Here is a 19,586-nt window from a genome sequence, read left to right as displayed (position 1 = left end):
GAGGCCAAGCTCTTGAAGCTTATCGATTAGTTTTGGGGGGATGGTGGTATTGAATGCCGAACTGTAGTCAATAAAGAGCACCCTGATGTATGCATCTTTGCAGTCCAGATTGTTCCAGGGTTGAGTGAAGGGCCAATGAGATGTCATCTGCTGTAGATTTCAATCGCTTCTTTAAAAAGCCATGGTACCATTGCCGTTCATGCAGCCCCTACAGAGAGACATCCTTCCCCTCTTCCAGGTGGGCGCCGATACCGTAGTGCGCCTGCGCACTGTTCCCAGGACAACCGGTGCCCTGAGTGACAGCTGGCAACGCGGCGCGCGTGGGCGGACGCATGAGTGCGTCACCCGCTCACGCCCCGCCCCCACCGGTTCGCACAGCCCCGACGTGGCACCTGCGTGGCGCCGCTGTGTGTTCTGGGAGACAGACGGACTCCGCCCCGCCTCCCCAATCGGTGGGAGCGGGGATCACTTCCGGTGGGGAGCCCGAGCGGCGGGAGCGCGGCATCGGCAGCGGCGCCATGGGTCACACCGATATCATGGGAGCGGCGGAGGACATCGCCGACCAGGTACCGGCCGGAGCCCCCGACTCTCCCCGAGATCGAGCCCCAGCCCGGTGGGAGGCTCGTCGGTTACCCCCCCCACCTCTCCTCCCTCAGCTTTAGCGGAACTCCTAATTTAGTCAAAATAACGACCCCAGGCCTCTCCGTGGCCCAGCGTCCCGGCTCCCACCGCTCCGAGCCTCTGCTCTCTCTCCCCGGCCCAGGTTCCCCTCCCTCGACCCTCTCCTCCGGAATGCCGGCCGTCAAGCCTCAGCCCCTCTACCCCCGGCAGGGGACCCCAGCAGACGCCGCAGTGACGAGCTCCAGTTCTCGGCCGTCGTCCCCCCACCCTGCACGCTGTGCCGAGAATAAATCACCACCAATTTCATTGTAATCATAAAACTGTAAAAGAATAGCTTAATTACAGAAGGTAAAGTAATCTAAAGTCAGGTTTGCTATCACTGTGTCGTGAAACGTGTTGTTTCGTGGCAGCAGTTCAATGCAAGACATAAGAATTAAGTTACCAAAAAATAGTCTAAAAAAGCAACAGTGTAGTTTAGTGGACCAATGAGACATTTAGTGGTGGAGGGGAAGACTCTTACTAAATCATTGAGTGTGGGTCTTCAGGCTCCTGAACCTCCACCCCGGTGATAGTAATGAGAAAAGGGCATTCCTGGAGAGTGAAGCTCCTTAATACCGAATGCCTCCTGAATGAAGATGATGGGGAGGGTTGTGGCCATGGTGGAGCTGGCTGCGTCCAAAGCCCTTGCAGCCTCTTTCTATCCAGCACTTCCATACCAGGCAGTGGTGCACCTAGTCAACGCTCTCCATCGCACATCACCACCACAGCAATAAATTGGTTTATTATTATCACGTATACCAAGGCGCATTTGAATTGGTTAGAATGCCATACAGATTATTTGACAACGCAAGGTAGTACCAGGGAAAAGCAAAACTGAATGCAAGATAAAGTGTTACAGAGAAAATGCTGGGTGAATAGACAATACCTTGCAAAGAACACATAACAAGGTAGACTGTGAGGTTTAATAAATTGCTTTATCCTTTTATGTGTATATTTTCTAATTTTATAGAGTTTGCTGATATAGATCTACCATTTTTAAACTCCAGTCTCACATTGGAATCCCAAATGTAAACATACCCTTATCATTGTAGTATCTTCTAACCTTCAGAGTGCTGTGGTTCCAGTTTAACACCATGCATTGGAATGTTATATTGGCTTATTGTGACTGTGACAACGCAGTCTGGTTCAGACTTTGGTAATCCATTAACAAATATACCTCAAAGTCACAAATATGCAAACTTCAAAAGAGAGTGGAAAAGCAAAATCCTGCAGATTGCTGGTGTTCTGAAAATGTTGGATGTGTCCAGATGCGATGAGAGAAACACAGTTAGCATTTCACGTCAATATCCTTGGAACAGTATGGAGAGTTAAGTGACATCAGTGAACTCTGGCAGAGTGCCAATTGTTAGAGTCATGTAGCTCTACAACACAGAAACAGCCCATTAGCCCATCTAGTTTTATTGAACTTGCTCCCTGTGTATTTGTGGAAATATCCTAATGACACTGAGATATGCCCTCATTGGCTACCTACACAACTGCAACGTTTCTCAGCCAGTGGCAGTACTTAGAATACAAGAAAGGCAACAGTTTCGCTTGCACACAGCTAGGCACATGTACTGATTGGCTAAGCTGGTTTCATTGAGCGTGGCTGGAGGACAATCTTTCTTGCTGCTGTTCAAGTTTGTTCTTAGGAGTTGCATGCATTTTTAAAGAGGGCAAATGGTCCCATGAAAGGATGAGAGCATTTTTAGTTGTTCCATTGTCCCTTCAGTATTGAAACAGGATCTATGTTTCACTTGGAGGGCAATGAAGCTTTGATTACATGCTCAAGTTGAGTTAAAATTAAGGCACTTTACAGTGGTTCTTGCTGACCCATTCTGCCCTAACTTGGTACTATCCACAAGAAAGACATTTAAGATCTTTTTAAATTTCTGTTTTGCTAAAATGGCGGTTGAGCATTTAGGTAAGTATTGATTGCTTAAATAATATCTCTGCTCTCTCAGACTTTACCTTTCCAGAGTGAGCAATGTAAATGTCACTCAATTGGATGGAATTTTTAAAAAAGCGTAGTGTCTTAGAAAGCAGCAGCAATCTGTAGTTCGGTGGCTCATAATGATCTCTAGCAAACAGCATTTTCCTCATCTGTTGTAAATTAATGGAGTGAAGAATTCCATTTGTTGTCATACCACGAGCTGTTACTCCATCCAAGAGAAGAACAATAATGATTTTCCCCTGTTGCACTAAGTTCCAAGGAGCTGTTTACAAATTTAAATATTGTTTTTTTTGGGGGGGTAATTATAGCTGACTCAGCCATTCATAGAAATAATTGTACAGTTCTTTAATAATATTGGAGGGTTGGCTTCCAAATAACTTAAAAGCAGGAAGGTATGATTTAATAAAATTGTAGCTTGATTTTTTTTAAAGCTAGTACTTTGGAAGATTGTAAAGCTGTACTTGAAGTTTGTAAAGCTCCAATAAAGCCAAAAGTCTGCATGGTAGTCCCTGGGATTGAAGATAAACTGTTTGCACAACACTTCAGAATTCTGAGGTAGTCACTGGTGTCAATGTGGACTAGGTCCACCCTTCAGGACAAATAGGAAACCTTTCACCCTACTTCACCTCCACTCCAGAACCAAGTCATCCCAGTGAGGCCTCAATACTGAGCTGCTTGTGCTTGGAGTTGGACTCCAAGTCAATGGTGTCTCGGTTTGCTCAAGTCTTGCACTGCAGAAGAAAGGTCTGTTACCAGCATACATCTCCTCTAAAGCACCCAATTCCCAAAGTAAAGAAGCAAGGTCAGATTTCAATCAATATGGAATGCTTCCCAGATCTCAAGGGAAATCGCCCAGCGATGGCAGACATTACTGATGCGATTCAATACCTGCAGTATTTCAGGAAAATAGTTCTTGAAGATCAAGGTCTCAATCCCAGTATGAAACTCTCATTCTCCCTGGACACTAGTGATTCTGAATGCTTCGGAGATTTGTACTCTACACCACACAATACACAGCTCTGGAATGGTAACACAAGTGAACACGTACTCTGCCAAATCTTCTGAATGACTGGGGAACTCACAGGAAACTCACATAGATGCCTGAAGGAGTAGATCATCTCATGAGCTACCAGTGTGGCTCCCACTTTTTTAAATTTTAAAGAACCATTTTATCCAAAATTAAATTATATACAAATGACCTGTACTGTTGTGTGTTCTAATAAACTGAGTCAGTACATTCAGTAGTGTTAACTTACTTTTTTTTTAATGAACATGGCACCATTACCACTCATCTGGTTCACTGGGCTGATGCAACGGTTAAATATTTGAGGGTGTCCCCACCCATTTCAGCTCCTCCACATCCAGTAGCAGAAGAACCCTAAACTGTGGTCCTTCCCCACTGAGTATTTACAATGGCTGCACTGAGATTCAAGCTGTCTCTCAGCACTGGAATGGCCAGTCAGCAGCATCTGCTTACAGACATCTTGCTGTGCTGGAAGACCACCATGTTTCCAACCAAACTGTCTTTCAGTTGAGTTGATGGTCTTCCTGCAGCAGTTGAAGTCCCCTCTGTGTGTCTCTGGAAGCAGCCCCTAATTCCGAGTCCCGTGTTACACAGCTGCTCAGGGTAAACTGTGAGGAGGGTTCTCTTTCATCACCTCAGCCCGTGGAACTGAAATTGAAGGAACGTCCTTATCCCCGAGGGGCAATCAATAAGTTGATTTTTCTTTCTGTCGATACTGCTGAGAGCGTACTGATTTGATCACCAGCATATTGGAAAAATTGGCATGTCCATTTCATATTTTAAGGCAAGGACTGTGGTTGAAATGTTAATTTTGTGATAATGAGATTTGAGGAAGGTGAATGGAATACAAATTGTTCCTCATGCTACTGCTCATTGCATACGTTTACCAGTTCGGTCCTGTTTTAGTTCCCTGCGTTTACAGTGCTATCCCCGCGTCGTGGAAGGAGACTGGTAATTCCGTAGATAGCTGGTTGGTGGGGTCAGAGAGATGGATTTGTCTCAGTGGGAGTTGCAGGTTACAAACACTGTTTGCCAGAATTCAAACTCAGCAATCAATTGAAGTAAAATGATCAGCTCACTTTAATCCCAAAGGTATGATGTTCGGTTAACTAGTTTCTGTTAACAGCTCCTAATGGAGGGAGTAGCAGGCAAAACAATGGAGGGTTGGGGAAGTTGAATGTGCTGTGAGAAAGAAAACAGTGGTGGAGTGAGATACTGGTGATGCTTTCTGGCTTTACTAGTCAATGTAGACTTGTAAATTGTTGGTTAATTATTATCACATGTACCAAACTTGTTTTGCATATCAATTCTTTACCACGGGGCATTGATGTATGCAAGATAAAACAATAACTGCAGAATAAAGTGTTACTGAGAAAGTGAATTGCAGGTAGGCAAATGGTGCAAGGCCATAATGAGGTAAATTATGGTCAGGAGTGTGCCATACATTGGGGAACAGCAGGATAGCGGAACAGCAGTACATGCTTTCAGGTTGGTGTATCTTCTGCTCAGTGGTAAGAGGCAGATAAGGTGGATTGGGGAAATCAGGTTGGTGCTGGATCATGGGAAGGAATTTGCAGAATGACCATAAATGGCTTTTTAGAGCAGCCTGTAATTGGACACACTTGGGAGAAAAGGAAATGTTGGATTGTGTGTTGTGTAATGAAGCAGATTTGATTAGGGACCTTGAGGTAGAGGAACCCTTAGGAGGCAGTGATCATAGAATTTATCCTTCAGTTTGAGAGGAGGAAGGCCCCGAGTCCTCGGCTTTGCTTGTTGCTCGGCGGCCAGGGCAAGATTGAAGCGCTCGGCAGAGATGGTGCTCAGTGTCGGAGGCTCGAAGTTTTTGGACGGACTCAGAGTCAGGCTGTGGTCGGGTGCTTCCAGGATGCTGCATCGGCAAGTTTGCGGCGCTGGAAGCTCATGGCAGGGAGAGTTTCTCCCTTTTACCATCTGCGTGAGATGTTGGGGCTGTCGGGACTTTGAGACTTTTTTTTACCGTGCCCATGGTCTGTTCTTTATCAAATTATGGTATTGCTTTGCACTGTTGTAACTATATGTTATAATTATGTGGTTTTTGTCAGTTTTAGTCTTGGTCTGTCTTGTGTTTCTGTGATATCATACTGGAGGAACATTGTATCATTTTTTAATGCATGCATTTCTAATGACAATACAGAATTACATTGGAGTAAAGGTAAAGAAAGGAGCTGGCCAAAGTTGATTGGAAGGAGTGATAGTATTGCAGCAATGGCTGGAGTAACCCAGTAGATGTAGGATTAGTTCATTCCAAAGAAAAAGCATTCTAAAAAGAGAATGACGCAGTTGTGACCAATAGGGTAAGTCAGAGAGGGCATACGGTGTAGCAAACACTAGTGAGAAGCTAGGGGATTGAGAAACTTCTTAAAAAAAAACAATAGAGGCAACAAAACGACAATAAGAGAAAATGTGATGTGTAAGTAAGTTGGCCAATAGTATAAGTTTTTTCAGATATATAAACAGTAAGAGGCAAGAGTAGGCATTGGACTATAGGAAAGTGCTGGAGAGGTAGTAAATAGGGAACAAAGAAATGGTGGGCAAAATGAATAAATATTTTGCATCACTGTGGAGGGTAGCAGCAGTTTGAGAGTGTCAGCTGGCAGAAGTGAGTATAGATGTTATTACTAATGAGAAGATGCTTTGGAAGCTGTAAGTTCTGAAGGTGAGTAAGTCACCTGGACCAGATGGACTACACCTCAGGTTCTGAAAGGGGTAGCTGAATAGATAGTGGAGGCATCTTTCAAGAATCACTAAATTATGGAGTGGTTTTGGAGATCTGGGAAATTGCAAATGTCACTCCACTGTTCAAGAAGTGAGGGAGGCAAAATATGGGAAATTATAAGCCAGTTAACCAGACTTCAGTGATTGGCAAGATGTTAGTCCGTTACTATGGATCGTGTTTCAGGGTACTTGGAGATGCACAGTAAAATAGGCTGAAGTCAGCATGGCTTCCTTGAGGGGAAATCATGCCTGAGGAATCTGCTGAAATTCTTTGAGGACATAGCATGCAGGATGGACAAAGGAGGGTCAGTGGATGTTGTTTACTTGGATTTTCAGAAGGCTCTTTTCCACATGTGAGGCTGCTGCACGCGTGAAAGCTGAGCATCAATGAGTCTTGCATGCAAACACGCCTGTTTCGGTGCACAGAGGTTGAAACATGTTGATGTTTAATCTTTAACTTGTCAATCAAGTTGTGTTGATGTTTGTGGCCAGCAGAGAGCAATCTCCTTATCATATTGCAGTATAATGTATCCACGGCTGAATTCTCAACAGTTTTCTTCATGCAAACTTAAGCACCATGTGTGGTTTCAAATAAGCTCCTCCTGATCTCTCTTTTTACTGGAGCAAGTATTTTAAAACTAACTCTTAAGAAGAAAAATGCAGGATGCTTTCATTCTTAAAGAGAAAAAAAGTAGTTGTTGGAAATCTGAACTCAAACAAAAAGTGCTGGAAAAGCTTAGCAGTTCAGTAACATTTATGGAAAGAAAAATGGTTGATGATTTGTGTTTGCGGTCCTTCATCAGAACTGTTGAAAGGTCACGATTTCAAACTATTGATTCTATCTACGATGCTGCCTGACCTGCTGAGTTTTTCTAGCATTTTCAGTTTTTATTCCATTCTTGAAGTGCCTTGCATAATGTTAGTCTCCCCAAAAGACTTCACCAGAGAACTACATGCATTAAGTGTTACCTCTGTTATTATCTCTGCATTGATTTCTGTTTGTATCCTAGTTTTCAAATAACTCCCTTTTTCATTCCCTTAAAGCATAGAACCCTCCTCCCCCCCCCATCACCAGCGAGCATTGCCTTCATTTGACTCCACAAAAACCTACCTCTCGGGCCAAACTTTGTTTTTCGACTTTGTAGAGCTCGGTACTGAATAATGCTCCTGTGAAATGCCTTGGTAATTTGTACTTCATTAAAAGGTGCTATGTAGTTGGAATTATTGTTGAGTTTGTTGTTGCTTTATTTGGTGTTCTTGTGCTTGAAATTGTTGGCAGAGGAGGGTGAAATAATATAATGATTTTGTTTATCGAGCACTTTTCATCCAGATGTGATTCAAAGTGCTGCATCTTTAAGTGCAAACATGAAAGTTTAAATGAAAAACTAAAAATAAATATGAAAATAAAAGACCAGGATGTTAGTTAAAAAGCAAGATTAAAATAAATCGGCTTTGAGCTGGCATTTCAAAGTGTCAACTGAGTCTGCATCCCTTACTGTTTTAGGTATTGAATTGCACTGTTTAGGAGCATAGTTCAAAAAAGCTGCCCTGCTAGTTATCTTTTGAGGGAAATTGTTTAATTTTAAAAGACCAGCCAAAGAAGACTTGGAGAGCTCACGCAGGATTATAAAACAAAAACACTTCTGGGATGTACTCTTGATCCCGCACCATTAAGAGCTTTAAAAACAAGTAAGAGAACTTTAAAATCAATTGTAAAAGATCCAGGAAGTCAATGTGGAGTAGGTAGTATGGGAGTGATATGTTCCCTCATCCTGGTTTTGGTTAAAAGTAGCGTCCTGAAAGAGTTGACGTTTATCAGTAGGTTACTTTGGAAGTCCAGCATAAAGGAGTGAATTAGTTTTTCAGCAGCATTACGTGACAGAAATTAACATACTTACGCAATATTTCTTAAGTATAGAAATGCTGCTTTGGTTACTTTGTGAGATTTAAAATTCAAATCTGAATCGAGGGTAACACCCAGGCCAGTTACTTCTGATTTTACAGAGGAGCCGATTTCCCAAGTTTATCTCTTTTGGCTTTGGGACCAACCAAAAGTATTTCAATTTTTATTTTTATTGCTCGTCCATTTGTTTATAGCAGCCGTACCAGAAATCAGAAAAGATAGGGTGTTATCACCATCAGGCTCAACCGAAATATGCAAACGTGTGTCATTTGAATAACTGTGGAAATCAAATTTATGCTCTCTAATGTCTCCAAAAGGGAGCGTGTATAAGGAGAAGAGCAGGGGACCAAGACAGCTTCCCTGAACAACACCAAAAGGTACATTATATCTTAGAGAAGTGGTCTCCAAGACAGACAGGAAATTCTCTTCAGGAGAATTAAGCAATTAAGAGCACTACCAGAGAGGCCGACCCAGTTTGCTTAGCAATCTTGGAGAATGTTGTGGTCAGTCGTGTTAAAGGCAGCACTTGGATCTCGAAGAATCAGAACTGAGACTGTTAGCATCAGTGCTGAGCTTAACAGCACTGGCGGTTTTGATAAGGGCAGTCTCTGTGCTGTGGTTTGCTCTAACACCTGACTGAAACTTTCCTAGAATATTGTTCTCAGAGTTGGTTTAAAATGACTTTCCCAAGAACCTTGCCTGGGAAGGGAAAATTTGATACAAACCTGTCCTTAGCTCACTTCTCATTGTCAAGGTTTAGCTTTTTAAGTAGAAGTTTGACAGTCACAGTTTTAAAGGCATGTGGAAAAACTCCAGTTAATGATATTCCTGGCAGTCCTCAAAAGGTGTGATAGGGTCGAGTCAGCAAACAGACTGTTTACTTTTATAGAGCTCTCAGTCAGAAATACTTGTAATTTTGATGTGGCTGCTATCTTTTTAAGATGTTGGCTGTACAGGTTTCTAGTATCTGTAGTTGTACTCTTGCTAATGGAAATAATTTTGTCGATTTAAAAAGTTGCATTTTATGGCAGATGCTTGACTGGCATTACAGGCTGGGCAGGGTCAGCAGTTGATTTATAGTTGAGAACAACATTCTTGAATCACTGCTATTCTCTATAATCTTGGAAAAATTGGCTCTTCTTGCAGAGCATATAGCAGCATTAAAGGAGCCTAGTTTATCCTAGAAAATATTATGGCTGACTTCTAGTCCAGTTTCCCTTCATCTTCTCTTAACACTTTGCAGGATCTTGTGGGTTTTCACTGTGATCTCTTTGTAATCCCAAGTAGGGCCACTGTGTTTAATATGATTGGGTTACTGCTGAAAGAATCAACCATTTTATTGCCCAGTTTAAGTCACATGGGTTAGATAAACTAGCCAGCTCAGAGAATTTGTTGCATTGCAGCATGAAGAAACATTTTTAAATAGTAATTTCTGTGGTCTTGGTTCCAGGCAGGAGGGCATCAAAAGGTATATAAAAATGATCAGAGAAAGTGGTATCAGACAGACATTAATAGTATTTCCAAGTCAATGGGCTGGCTCAGTAACATGCTGGGTAGGATCTAGTCTATCTTTTAAGCTCATGAATTCAGCCACTACAGAGTCTGCATTTGAGAGATCATTCATATGAATATTGAAATCACCAGAGATGAGAATCCTGTCATAATTCAATGTAATAGAGGATAAGAGTTCTGAGAGAAAGCAAGCGTTGGATTTAAGAGGGCATTAAATGTTAACGCAGAGGACAGCATCTGTACCACAAATTTCCATACACAGTGTATTGTTATCTAGGTGCAGCTCCAGCTCTCCGCAGAGCAACAGGGCCTTTTGGGTGGATTTGTTTACTGGGGAATGACTTGTTTACACCAGTAGGGAATTCCTACCTCTGTTGCTCTTTTCCAGAACATGTCTTCAGATGTTGAAGTGGCCTTTGATATGTGCTGAGTGGAATTAGGTGAGGTTTTCTTGGTGAATGGGAAATTGCATCTGATAATAAATGCAAGAGATTCTGCAGATGCTAGAATTCCAGAGTTACAGATTTCAGCGGCAGTTAGGCAGCGGCTGTGGAGTGGAATAAAGAGCTGACATTTTGGGTCGAGACCCTGCTTCAGCATTTTGTCTCTGCATTTGATAACACTGCGTTTCAGTAATGGGTGCTTAGGTCTGTCACAATAACATTGGGCTTTGGTGCTATGATTCAAAAATCTGTTCATTTATAGCACTGGGGTATTGTCTTGAAGGGCTAGGAACTATTGCAATAAAGTTTTAAATTTTCCTTGCTCCAATTTATATTTTCCAGTTTCTGCGAATGACCAAACAGTATCTGCCGCATCTTGCCAGATTGTGTCTAATAAGCACCTTCCTGGAGGATGGAATTCGTATGTGGTTTCAGTGGAACGAGCAGCGGGATTACATTGAGGTCACCTGGGGTTGTGGCTACTTCTTGGCTACCTGCTTTGTGCTGATTAATCTATTCGGGCAATTAGGTAAGCGACAGCTAACTACCCTTTTTCATCTTTCCCATGATGTTTTTCATTTTGTTCTATTTATTTCTTTGTTTTCCATTCCCCAGGGGGATGCATCCTGATATTAAGTAGAAATTTTGTACAATATGCCTGCTTTGGACTATTTGGAATTATAGCATTACAGGTAAGCATTTGAGGTAGCTAATGCTTTTTGTTGGTTTGCATCGGAGACCAGTAGCTGAAGATGTGATTCCGTTGACCCCTTTCTATAATCTCCAGTGCTCCCGGAATAAAGAACACCTTGATGTTTAGGTACTTCCGTCCCTTTCCACCATCAGTGAGGACCAGTAAGATCTCTTATTTATGCATGTGCTCTGTGCCATGTGTTGATCCATCATTCCTCTGATTTTATTCACATATACAAGATTTCTTCCTTAACCCGAAGGCACAAATTGGCTTTTGCATTGCCTGGTTGTAGGGGAGAAGGGCGAGGAGTGGGAAAGGGATGAATCCAACAATCTCCCATCCACAATCCTTCCTTCCTCTGCCATGCCACATACAAAGGTAAATTGTAAGAACCTTTTTCCCCACCGAGGGATTTTCTTGAGACGAGGGCATAGGATTGAGGTGAGATTCATGGGGGGTACTGAGGAGAAATTGTTTTCACACAGAACTTGAGTCTGAAGCATGCTGCCTGAGGGAGGTGGTGAAGGCAGATCTCTTCAAAACATCTAAGCTTCTAGACGAGCTCTTGAATTGCCAAGACACCAAAGGCTATTGGATCTAATGTGGGAAAATTAGGTTAGTATAGATGGGTACAATGGTCAGCAAGGATATGTAGGGCTGAGGGGGCTGTTGCATATGATTCTGTAATATAGGGGCATTTATAGGAACAGGACTTTAGTCCTATTCTTCTGATCATTCAGTTGGTGACTACACAATCTCAACAGCTCCGCTTATTCCCTAATAAACTAGGAAGCCATTTGACCCAACGAGAGTCCCAGCTCTTGTAACAATCCTAGTTGCTATCTTGTAACCTATTCTATCTCAGGTCCCCACAAACTCCCTGCCACTCACCTCCAGTAGAAGTAATCTTACAGGGTCATTTAGTCTGAATTGTATGGCTGCCTTTGGGAAGTAGGAGGGAACTGGAGCATCCAGAGGAAACATGTTGGAAGCTGGGTGGCTGGAGTAGTGAGGCAGCACTTCTGTCTGCTGCACGACTGGGCTGCCCACTGCTTTCCTACTTTAATAAGCCCACAAGCTCTCAGAGTGGAATTGGACCATTCAGTCTTTTTGGTCTGCTCCGCTATTTGACCATGGCTAATTTATGTTCTCTCTACCCCATTCTCCTACTTTCTCCCTGTATTGTTTCAAGTCCTTACCGACCATGAGCATATCAACATTCACCTTAAATATACCCAATGACGGCCTCCACGGCCATCTGTGGTAATGAATTCCACAGATTCACCAACCTCTGGATAAAGAAATTCCTCGTCTCTGTTCTAAAAGGACGTTCTTCAATACTGAGGCTGTGCCTCAATATTTGATAGGTTTTAATGAAGACCACCCCCCATTCCTCCCTCTTATCTCCCCCCCAATCATTCTTCTAAACTTCAAATACAGGCCCATCAAGCGCTCTTCACACTAACCCTTCCATTCCTGGATCATTCTCATAAACCTCCTCTGGACCCTCTCCAGTGCTAGCACAGCCTTTCTTAGATGTGGGGTCCAGAATTGCTCAAATATTCCAAATGTAGTCTAAGTAATACTTTAAAAAAAAAGTCTCAGCATTACGGCTCCACGTTTACTTTTGCTCCGCTTAAAATGTGAAACTTGCAAACATTTATTGACTTGGTACATGGTTGCTGGGTAGTTAGCTTATCACGTTATAGTCCCATCAATCAGCAATTGTTCAGTTCCAACCTGTAAAAAGCTTGTATTGCTCGTGTTTCCTCCCTTATTCCAAAGATGTATGAGCATGCTCTGGTGCTGATTCGAATTGATGCATGTTTCGATGTACATGTGACAAATAAAACTCAGCTCTCCATCTCTTTTTTTGAATCTTTGCAAAGTGACCATTTCCACTCAGGCACCCTAGTGAGGCAAAGCTCCATTCAGTATGAGTTGTACTTTATTCCCCTGCACCTGGAGGGGGTGAACACAGGTTGGTGGACACTAACCCTTTGTTTCTTTGATTCCAGACTATTGCCTACAGCATTTTATGGGATCTGAAGTTCCTGATGAGGTGCGTCTCTTTTACTGGTGTAGTGTGCTGCATCTTGTACCTTATGCCTTTGCACTCCTGTGAAACTGCATCCTTTAGAGGGCAGCTCCAAGGATTGGGCGATAAATGCTAACATTTTGAGAATAAGTCAACCCCTAGCGCAGGGGTAGGCGAGCGATTTTTTTCCTTATTGTTAGTATTTCAGGTGACCACACTGATGGACATGCGTCCTGTTACACTGGCCCCAGGTTCCGTTTCGTTCCAAACCAAACACTGGTATATACGAATGACGGGAAGGCAGACTACCTTATTAATGTGTATTAGATACTCTCCATGCACGCGCAGGTTTTCAGATGGGATTGTTCAAATTTGTAAACAGAAACAGCGTCACTGTGTTTTAACAAGAAATCCACGCTAAATATCCAGATATTTACATGTGCTACAATACTTGCTGAATAACTCCCGCTTTGAAATAAAATTGAAGGGAAAAAATTCCAATGGCAATGAATGCAAAATGCAGGAAGTTAGACACTGAGTGCCGAAATTGCCAAGATACTTAGACACTAGATTACTACTTCATCAAGCAAGCTGGGAAACCAGTTTCTCTCATTTGCTTAGAAAATGTTGCTGTGAAGAAGGTGACAAATATCAGGCGACATTACGAGACCCGCCATAGTGGGAATTTGAACAAGTTTACTGGGCAAGCAAGGAAAAATGAAGTTGAGCAAATGAAGGCTAGTTTTGGAAAACAAACGTCATTTTTTTGCCAAGAAAAGCAGTGAAAACTAAGGAAATACCCGTGCCAGCTATGAAGTCTAAAAACGTATTGCAGAGAAGATGAAGCCTTTTACAGATGGAGAGTTTGTCAAAGAATGTTTACTGGCAGTGGTGGATATTGCTTGTCCTGAAAAGAAATCTTTATTTGCATCTATCAGCCTGTCAGCAAGAACGATCACACGGCGAGTTGAAGAAATATCAGCAGATGATAAAATTTGTTTAAGGGATGCCTGCAACGAATTGCAATTTTTTTCAATTGCGCTTGATGAGAGCTTGGTCGTTTTGCTGATTTTCACTTGCATGCAAATGAGTTCAAGTTGTTTGCTACTCCATTTGATGTGGGAGTGGACACTGTATCAGATATTTTTCAAATGGAATTGATTGAGATGCAGTGTTACAACATATTGAGATCAAAATTTCATTCCGAGGATGTGTCAGTGCTTGACTTCTATAGAAAATATATTCATCCAAGTGGGAAGTAGCCTAACTTAGTTGACCATGAAAACAAGATAGCATCATTGTTTGGCAGCACTTATCTGTGTGAGCAATTATTTTCAAAAATGGAGCACACCAAGAACCATTTGAGAACAAGATTGACTGATGCCCATCTAGATAATGTCTTTCTCTTAGCATCAACAAGTCTGACACCCAATATTGAGAAGGTTCAAGCAACAAATAGTAACTTTCACATTGTTTTATTGACTGCATTAAAGTTTTATGTTTTATTATACTTAATTTACCACCATTCAGTGCATCGTGTTCATACGTTTTATTCTTTGTGTCCTTTTAATAGATTCATAAGATGCTTTGATTGAAATAAATTACAACTAAACTGAGTTCTTTGATTACTAATTGGCATCCTTGGTTAATTACGAATGATTTTCTAGCATGTGTTATTCATTAATTTGAGGCAAAACGTAACTAGATGTATTTAAATGGATAATTCCCATATTCTAAGTTTTTTATGGCATTTATCTGACCCACCGTCCGCTCAGTAATACGCGATCCGGCCCACAAAGGCAAAAAGGTTGCCGACCCCTGCCCTAGAGTAAACACCTTGTTGTTGTCAGCGATGTAGAAGCATGTTTCTACTTAACGTGTCAGTGTCCTAATGGAGCTGCGTATTAATTCCCTGATCTCCCCCCTCTGCTGTTATTAGGAACCTCGCACTTGGAGGTGGTTTGCTGCTATTGCTTGCTGAGTCCCGGTCAGAAGGTAAAAGCATGTTCGCTGGAGTTCCAACAATCAAGGAGAGTTCACCGAAACAGTACATGCAACTCGGGGGCCGGGTGCTGCTCGTCCTGATGTTCATGACCTTGCTGCACTTCAACTCTAGTTTCTTCTCGGTAAGTCTGGTGACCAGGGCAGCGTGTGCAATTGATATATTCGTGCAAGATTTGAACGAACACGTAGCTAGCAGAACTTGGAAGCAATGCACAGTTCCAGAGTGGTCTGATAATAAAGCAAAAACAACGTACCTTCTGGTGTTCTCTCCTTTTCCTTTCCACATTTGGGACTTGTGTCATATCTTGATACTTGTATAATAATCCCATTTAAATTTATATAAGATTATTGGATGTGGTATCTGTCTAAACATCTTGAATTTAAATTAGCAAAATGTCCCCAGGGAGTACAATAACAATGAGCACCAGATCACACAATTATGGGGACAGTTGGAAGGGTGAACAGGAGTGATCTTTATGGACTTATTCCCAATTTTTTTTTAGCAGCAAGGTTAATTTTTTGTAAAAAGTATTTAATGTATTTTGGCAAAGCTGAAAATTAGAGTGCAAGTCTTGCATTATGTGGACAAATAGCTCTTTTAGGAAACAATATAGTTCAGTTAGCTACTTTGAAATAATATTTGGGCATTTGGATATGATAGCACTCAAATCCAAGGTAGAACAGCCTGACTTGGTATCGATTTCAGAGTATTTACATTCCTCTGTGTTCTCCCTAACCGTTCTCACTTTTTCTTGGTTTTCTTTTTGATTGACTCCATCAACCCCCTTAACCAGGCGACCCCTACAGTTATTCCGTGGCCTTGAGATTCTCTTTGTACTCAACGTTCCTCTCCCACCCTCTCTGCAACTGAAAACTAATCTTTTCTCTGTGCTGATGAAAGGTCAACTCTGTTTCTCTGTTCCAATATGCAGCCTAATACGCTATGTTTCCAATATTTTCTGTTTGTATTTGAGATTCTTCAATTGTCCACTTGTCCTCTTTCAATGCACAATGTTTGGTTATTTTCTGGGACAATATATCCCCAGGTTTATTTGTTGGCTCCAGGATGAGGGATTTATCTTGAATGGTCGTTTTGTTCTAGCTTTCCCAAAAATCCAAAATTGTACAGCCAATATGTGATTTTGACTATTCTGACAGGTAGTTTATTCCCAAGGCTCATACATCAGAGTCCCCTCTTGGTCTGACACTCTCGCTTGCGTCCATTGAAGGGACCGATCAGTAACAGGGCTGGATGGAGGCTGGCGTGTGAGTGATTAGATCTAAGGTAGTTGGTATGAGGGTTAGAAATTATTTGGGAGAGAAAAATAAATCACCCAAGGGGTGGTGGGAGTCGGAACTTGAGGTATGCAGTATTAGGGCTGGTAGCCTGGGCTAGCAGCGGTTGTGTATTTCTTTCTGTTGACCTCAGTGCATGAGGGGCTTGTAAGTACACTTTTCATGTAGGGGAGACCAAAATTAAGAGCCAGAATTAAAAGTAACTGTAAAACAAAAAAGGGTTGTGACAGTGCCAGGCCTTAATGTCATGGAATCATATTGTATTTGCCTCATTCTGCCCATCTCTACTTTTCATTCAGTCGTGTGAATCTACAAATTCTGTTAATGAATTAATTATTTTTTAACTTGTTACATTTGTTTTTTTTTACCATCTTTATGGGCAACACATTCCGGAACATAATGTTTTTTTTTGTTTGAAATGATAACTTCCCTCCTGTAGCCTTTTTTTTTCTGTAAATCAGTTTGTCCTGTGTTGTAAATACAATTCTATGGGCAGTCATAGAGATTCAGCCCTCTGAGCTTGGATTGACCATCGAACTACCATTTACACTAATCCTACTTTGATGCTTTTTTATAATTCTCCTCCCACATTCTTATAGCTCTTGACAAATTCTACCATTTGCCTTCACGCCAGGGGCAGTCTACAATGACCAATCAATGTGCCAGCCCACATTTTTTGGGATGTGGGAGGAAACCAGGTCACCTGGAAGAAACCTACATGGTCACAGGGAAAATGTGCAAACTCCACACAAAGAGCAGCCAGCTCTGTCACTAATGCACCTAATGAAGCTGCCACAATATTCTAAATATGGTGCTCTTGTGGCTGAGTAGCCTACTGGCCCACTCTACTAGCCTCGCACACTGAGACTGCAGTACTCGCTGAGCAATCCTAGTTCAGAATCAGCGTATCGGGGCTCAGTAATGAGTCTTAGTGTACTTTTAAAGTTGATTATTTATCCCTGTTGGCACTTGCAGTATGTTTGATTTTGATTCTTTCCCATGCAGATTATCCAGAATGTTGTGGGAACAGGATTGATCGTCTTAGTGGCAATTGGATTCAAAACCAAGCTGGCGGCTCTAACCCTGGTCATCTGGCTTTTCAGTCTCAATCTCTACTTCAATGCGTTCTGGACTGTCCCCACCTACAAGCCCATGCATGACTTCCTCAAGTATGACTTCTTCCAGAGCATGTCTGTGATCGGAGGGCTCCTTCTTGTGGTGGCCCTGGGCCCCGGTGGTGTGTCTATGGATGAAAAGAAGAAAGAGTGGTGATTGGTGTAACGTCTCCAAAGCCACAGCCCTTTCATCTCCCTTCTTTCCCCTGCTCTCTCTTTGTTCCCTCAACCTCCCCTCTTTTTCTCCTCTCCCCAGTGAACACTATTTTGTACTGTTTGTGTGATTCTACCCAGACTTCAGTGTATTTGCATATTCAGGGTATATACTGCTCCACTATTCATTTTGGTAACATCACAGAACAGAGCCTTAATCTTTGATTTCACCCATTGAAAAGTAAATTAAAATCTCACCGTAAGATCTATTTATAGTTCACACTTTAAACATTGTGTGATTCTGTAATAAAGAGTGAGCCCACCCCTTAAAAAATGAAGTAAACCCACAATTTTGGCTCCGGCTGTTGTGGAGTGAGCTCTCTTTATATATTCATCTCTTGAGAAGAACTGAGAGAAGATATTGAAATTTTTCCTGTTCTCTTAGGTTGCAATCTGCAGCTGGCTGACAAAAGTCTTAATTACTGTAGATTACATTTCAGTATAATGGTTACATTCTCAAAAGGGGTTGCAACAATATCCCTCAATACAAAAGAACACTATACCATAGTTGTGTACCCTATCTTATCTCCTACCCCGACAGCTTTTGTACGCAAGATAATAATTAGGATTGGGAGATCTGATTAAAAGTTAATGTATCCATTTGGATTGATATTTTTAATTATATGTTACATTTACACTGCCAAAGCTCTTTATCCCCCCACCCTCTCATTCCCCAGAGCAGAGGTAGGTGGAGGCTATGAGTCAAGCTTTTACAGATTGTGGTTCACCAAATCCAACCTCTCACAGCAAGATTTAAAGTTAATAATGCAGGCTGCCCTATGATCACGTACAGCAGGCCAGGCAGTTCCGAAAGGTTGACAGTTCTGTCCATCTGGCCTGTGTTGAGATAGATAATGGAAACTGAGGGTCCCATTGCCAGGATTCATTTCACCTGGTGGTCTATGCCAAAAAGGTTATGTGCATGTTCAGCTTGGTTTTATAACAGTAATTATGTTAATGTGTGCACTGATTAATGTACTTCAGTCCATCTTCATTGTTGAAAATCCTGCTGTCATTCTCTGTAGTCACGCAAGGAAAATGGCTCCCTTGTTTGAGATTCCAAGTGATGACCCGTGCCCACGAAACCCACATTCCAACGTAGACGATGCCCTTCCGAAGAAAGATAATATCAGGTTTCACTAACCAGCGTAAAAGAGGTGAATTGCTAAATGAAGCCTGACCATCTTAACAAAGAACATCTACATTGCCTGCACTGTCAATCAATGATTTGTGAATTGGAGGAACATGGGGGAACCTATACACTAATTCCCAAAGGGCAAGTCTTGGTCTCGCAGTCCAAGATGTTACTTTAACCACATCTTCTTTTCTTTTAGCTTGAGTTTTGGTTTCTACAAGTGAGCTGTGGGGAAGCAGCAAGAGAAGCTAGTTGACAGGTGGCCCCTTAAAAGTTTGTCTCCAAAGAAAATGGCACAATATTATTGTGCAGTTGCCCTAAACAGTCCCTGGCTGTATACTGCTGATTGCAATGGCTCCTGCAGGAACTTGCTTGTGCAGGTTCGACTTGGATATAAAGCCTTGTGTATTCATACAGTTCATTCTCACTCCTGACACTAGCTAGCAGCTTTGGGCCTGGAGGTCCTTGGCAGGATGTGGGAGCGGAGACAAATTATTTATATAATACAGCAATAAGGATGGACTCTTGCTCAAAACACTGTGGAGTAAATTGTCAGTATTAGTCAACGTGCCTGACTGGGTGGGGAAGGGGAGGCGAAACTGCATTCAGCTGGAGAACCTTCACACAGGATTGCGTTTTGTTTTTACGCATCAAGTACAAGTTCCTTGGTGCTGATGTGCGCTCTGTCATACAGTCTGCTCCTGCCCCTGCCCCAGGGGCAATAAGAGCTACAAAAGGTCAGGAACCTTCAGAAATTGTGATGTCAAGTTTTAGCTGTTGAAATAAAAGCTTTGATTCCTTTCCCCACCCTTCATATTGTTGATGTGTGCAGTTTTATTTC

The 19,586-nt window shown here is 42.1% G+C and overlaps 1 protein-coding gene across 1 annotated transcript; it reads left to right on the top strand.

Annotated features, from left to right (window-relative positions):
* The first annotated feature begins 405 nt into the window (after window positions 1-405).
* Window positions 406-19,561, top strand: surf4 (surfeit 4). Its single transcript, XM_063073739.1, has 6 exons — window positions 406-566; window positions 10,593-10,779; window positions 10,866-10,942; window positions 12,963-13,006; window positions 14,922-15,108; window positions 17,288-19,561. Exons 1-6 carry the CDS (start codon window positions 519-521, stop codon window positions 17,552-17,554), a joined length of 810 nt encoding a protein of 269 aa, XP_062929809.1. The 5' UTR covers window positions 406-518; the 3' UTR covers window positions 17,555-19,561.
* The last annotated feature ends 25 nt before the right edge of the window (window positions 19,562-19,586 follow it).

The sequence above is a fragment of the Mobula hypostoma genome, chromosome 21 (assembly GCF_963921235.1).
Source record: "Mobula hypostoma chromosome 21, sMobHyp1.1, whole genome shotgun sequence".
In the NCBI taxonomy this organism is placed as follows: Eukaryota; Metazoa; Chordata; class Chondrichthyes; order Myliobatiformes; family Myliobatidae; genus Mobula; species Mobula hypostoma.
Note: the sequence above shows the minus strand (reverse complement) of the source record. Positions and strands in the feature narration are given on the sequence as shown.

Bases quoted from the DNA above. Each gene is read 5' to 3' on its own strand.
- surf4 (XM_063073739.1), top strand. From the start codon at position 519: ATGGGTCACACCGATATCATGGGAGCGGCGGAGGACATCGCCGACCAG. The intron at 567-10,592 runs GTACCGGCCGGA...TATATTTTCCAG, and splicing joins CGGAGGACATCGCCGACCAG to TTTCTGCGAATGACCAAACA. The intron at 10,943-12,962 runs GTAAGCATTTGA...CTTTGATTCCAG, and splicing joins TTGGAATTATAGCATTACAG to ACTATTGCCTACAGCATTTT.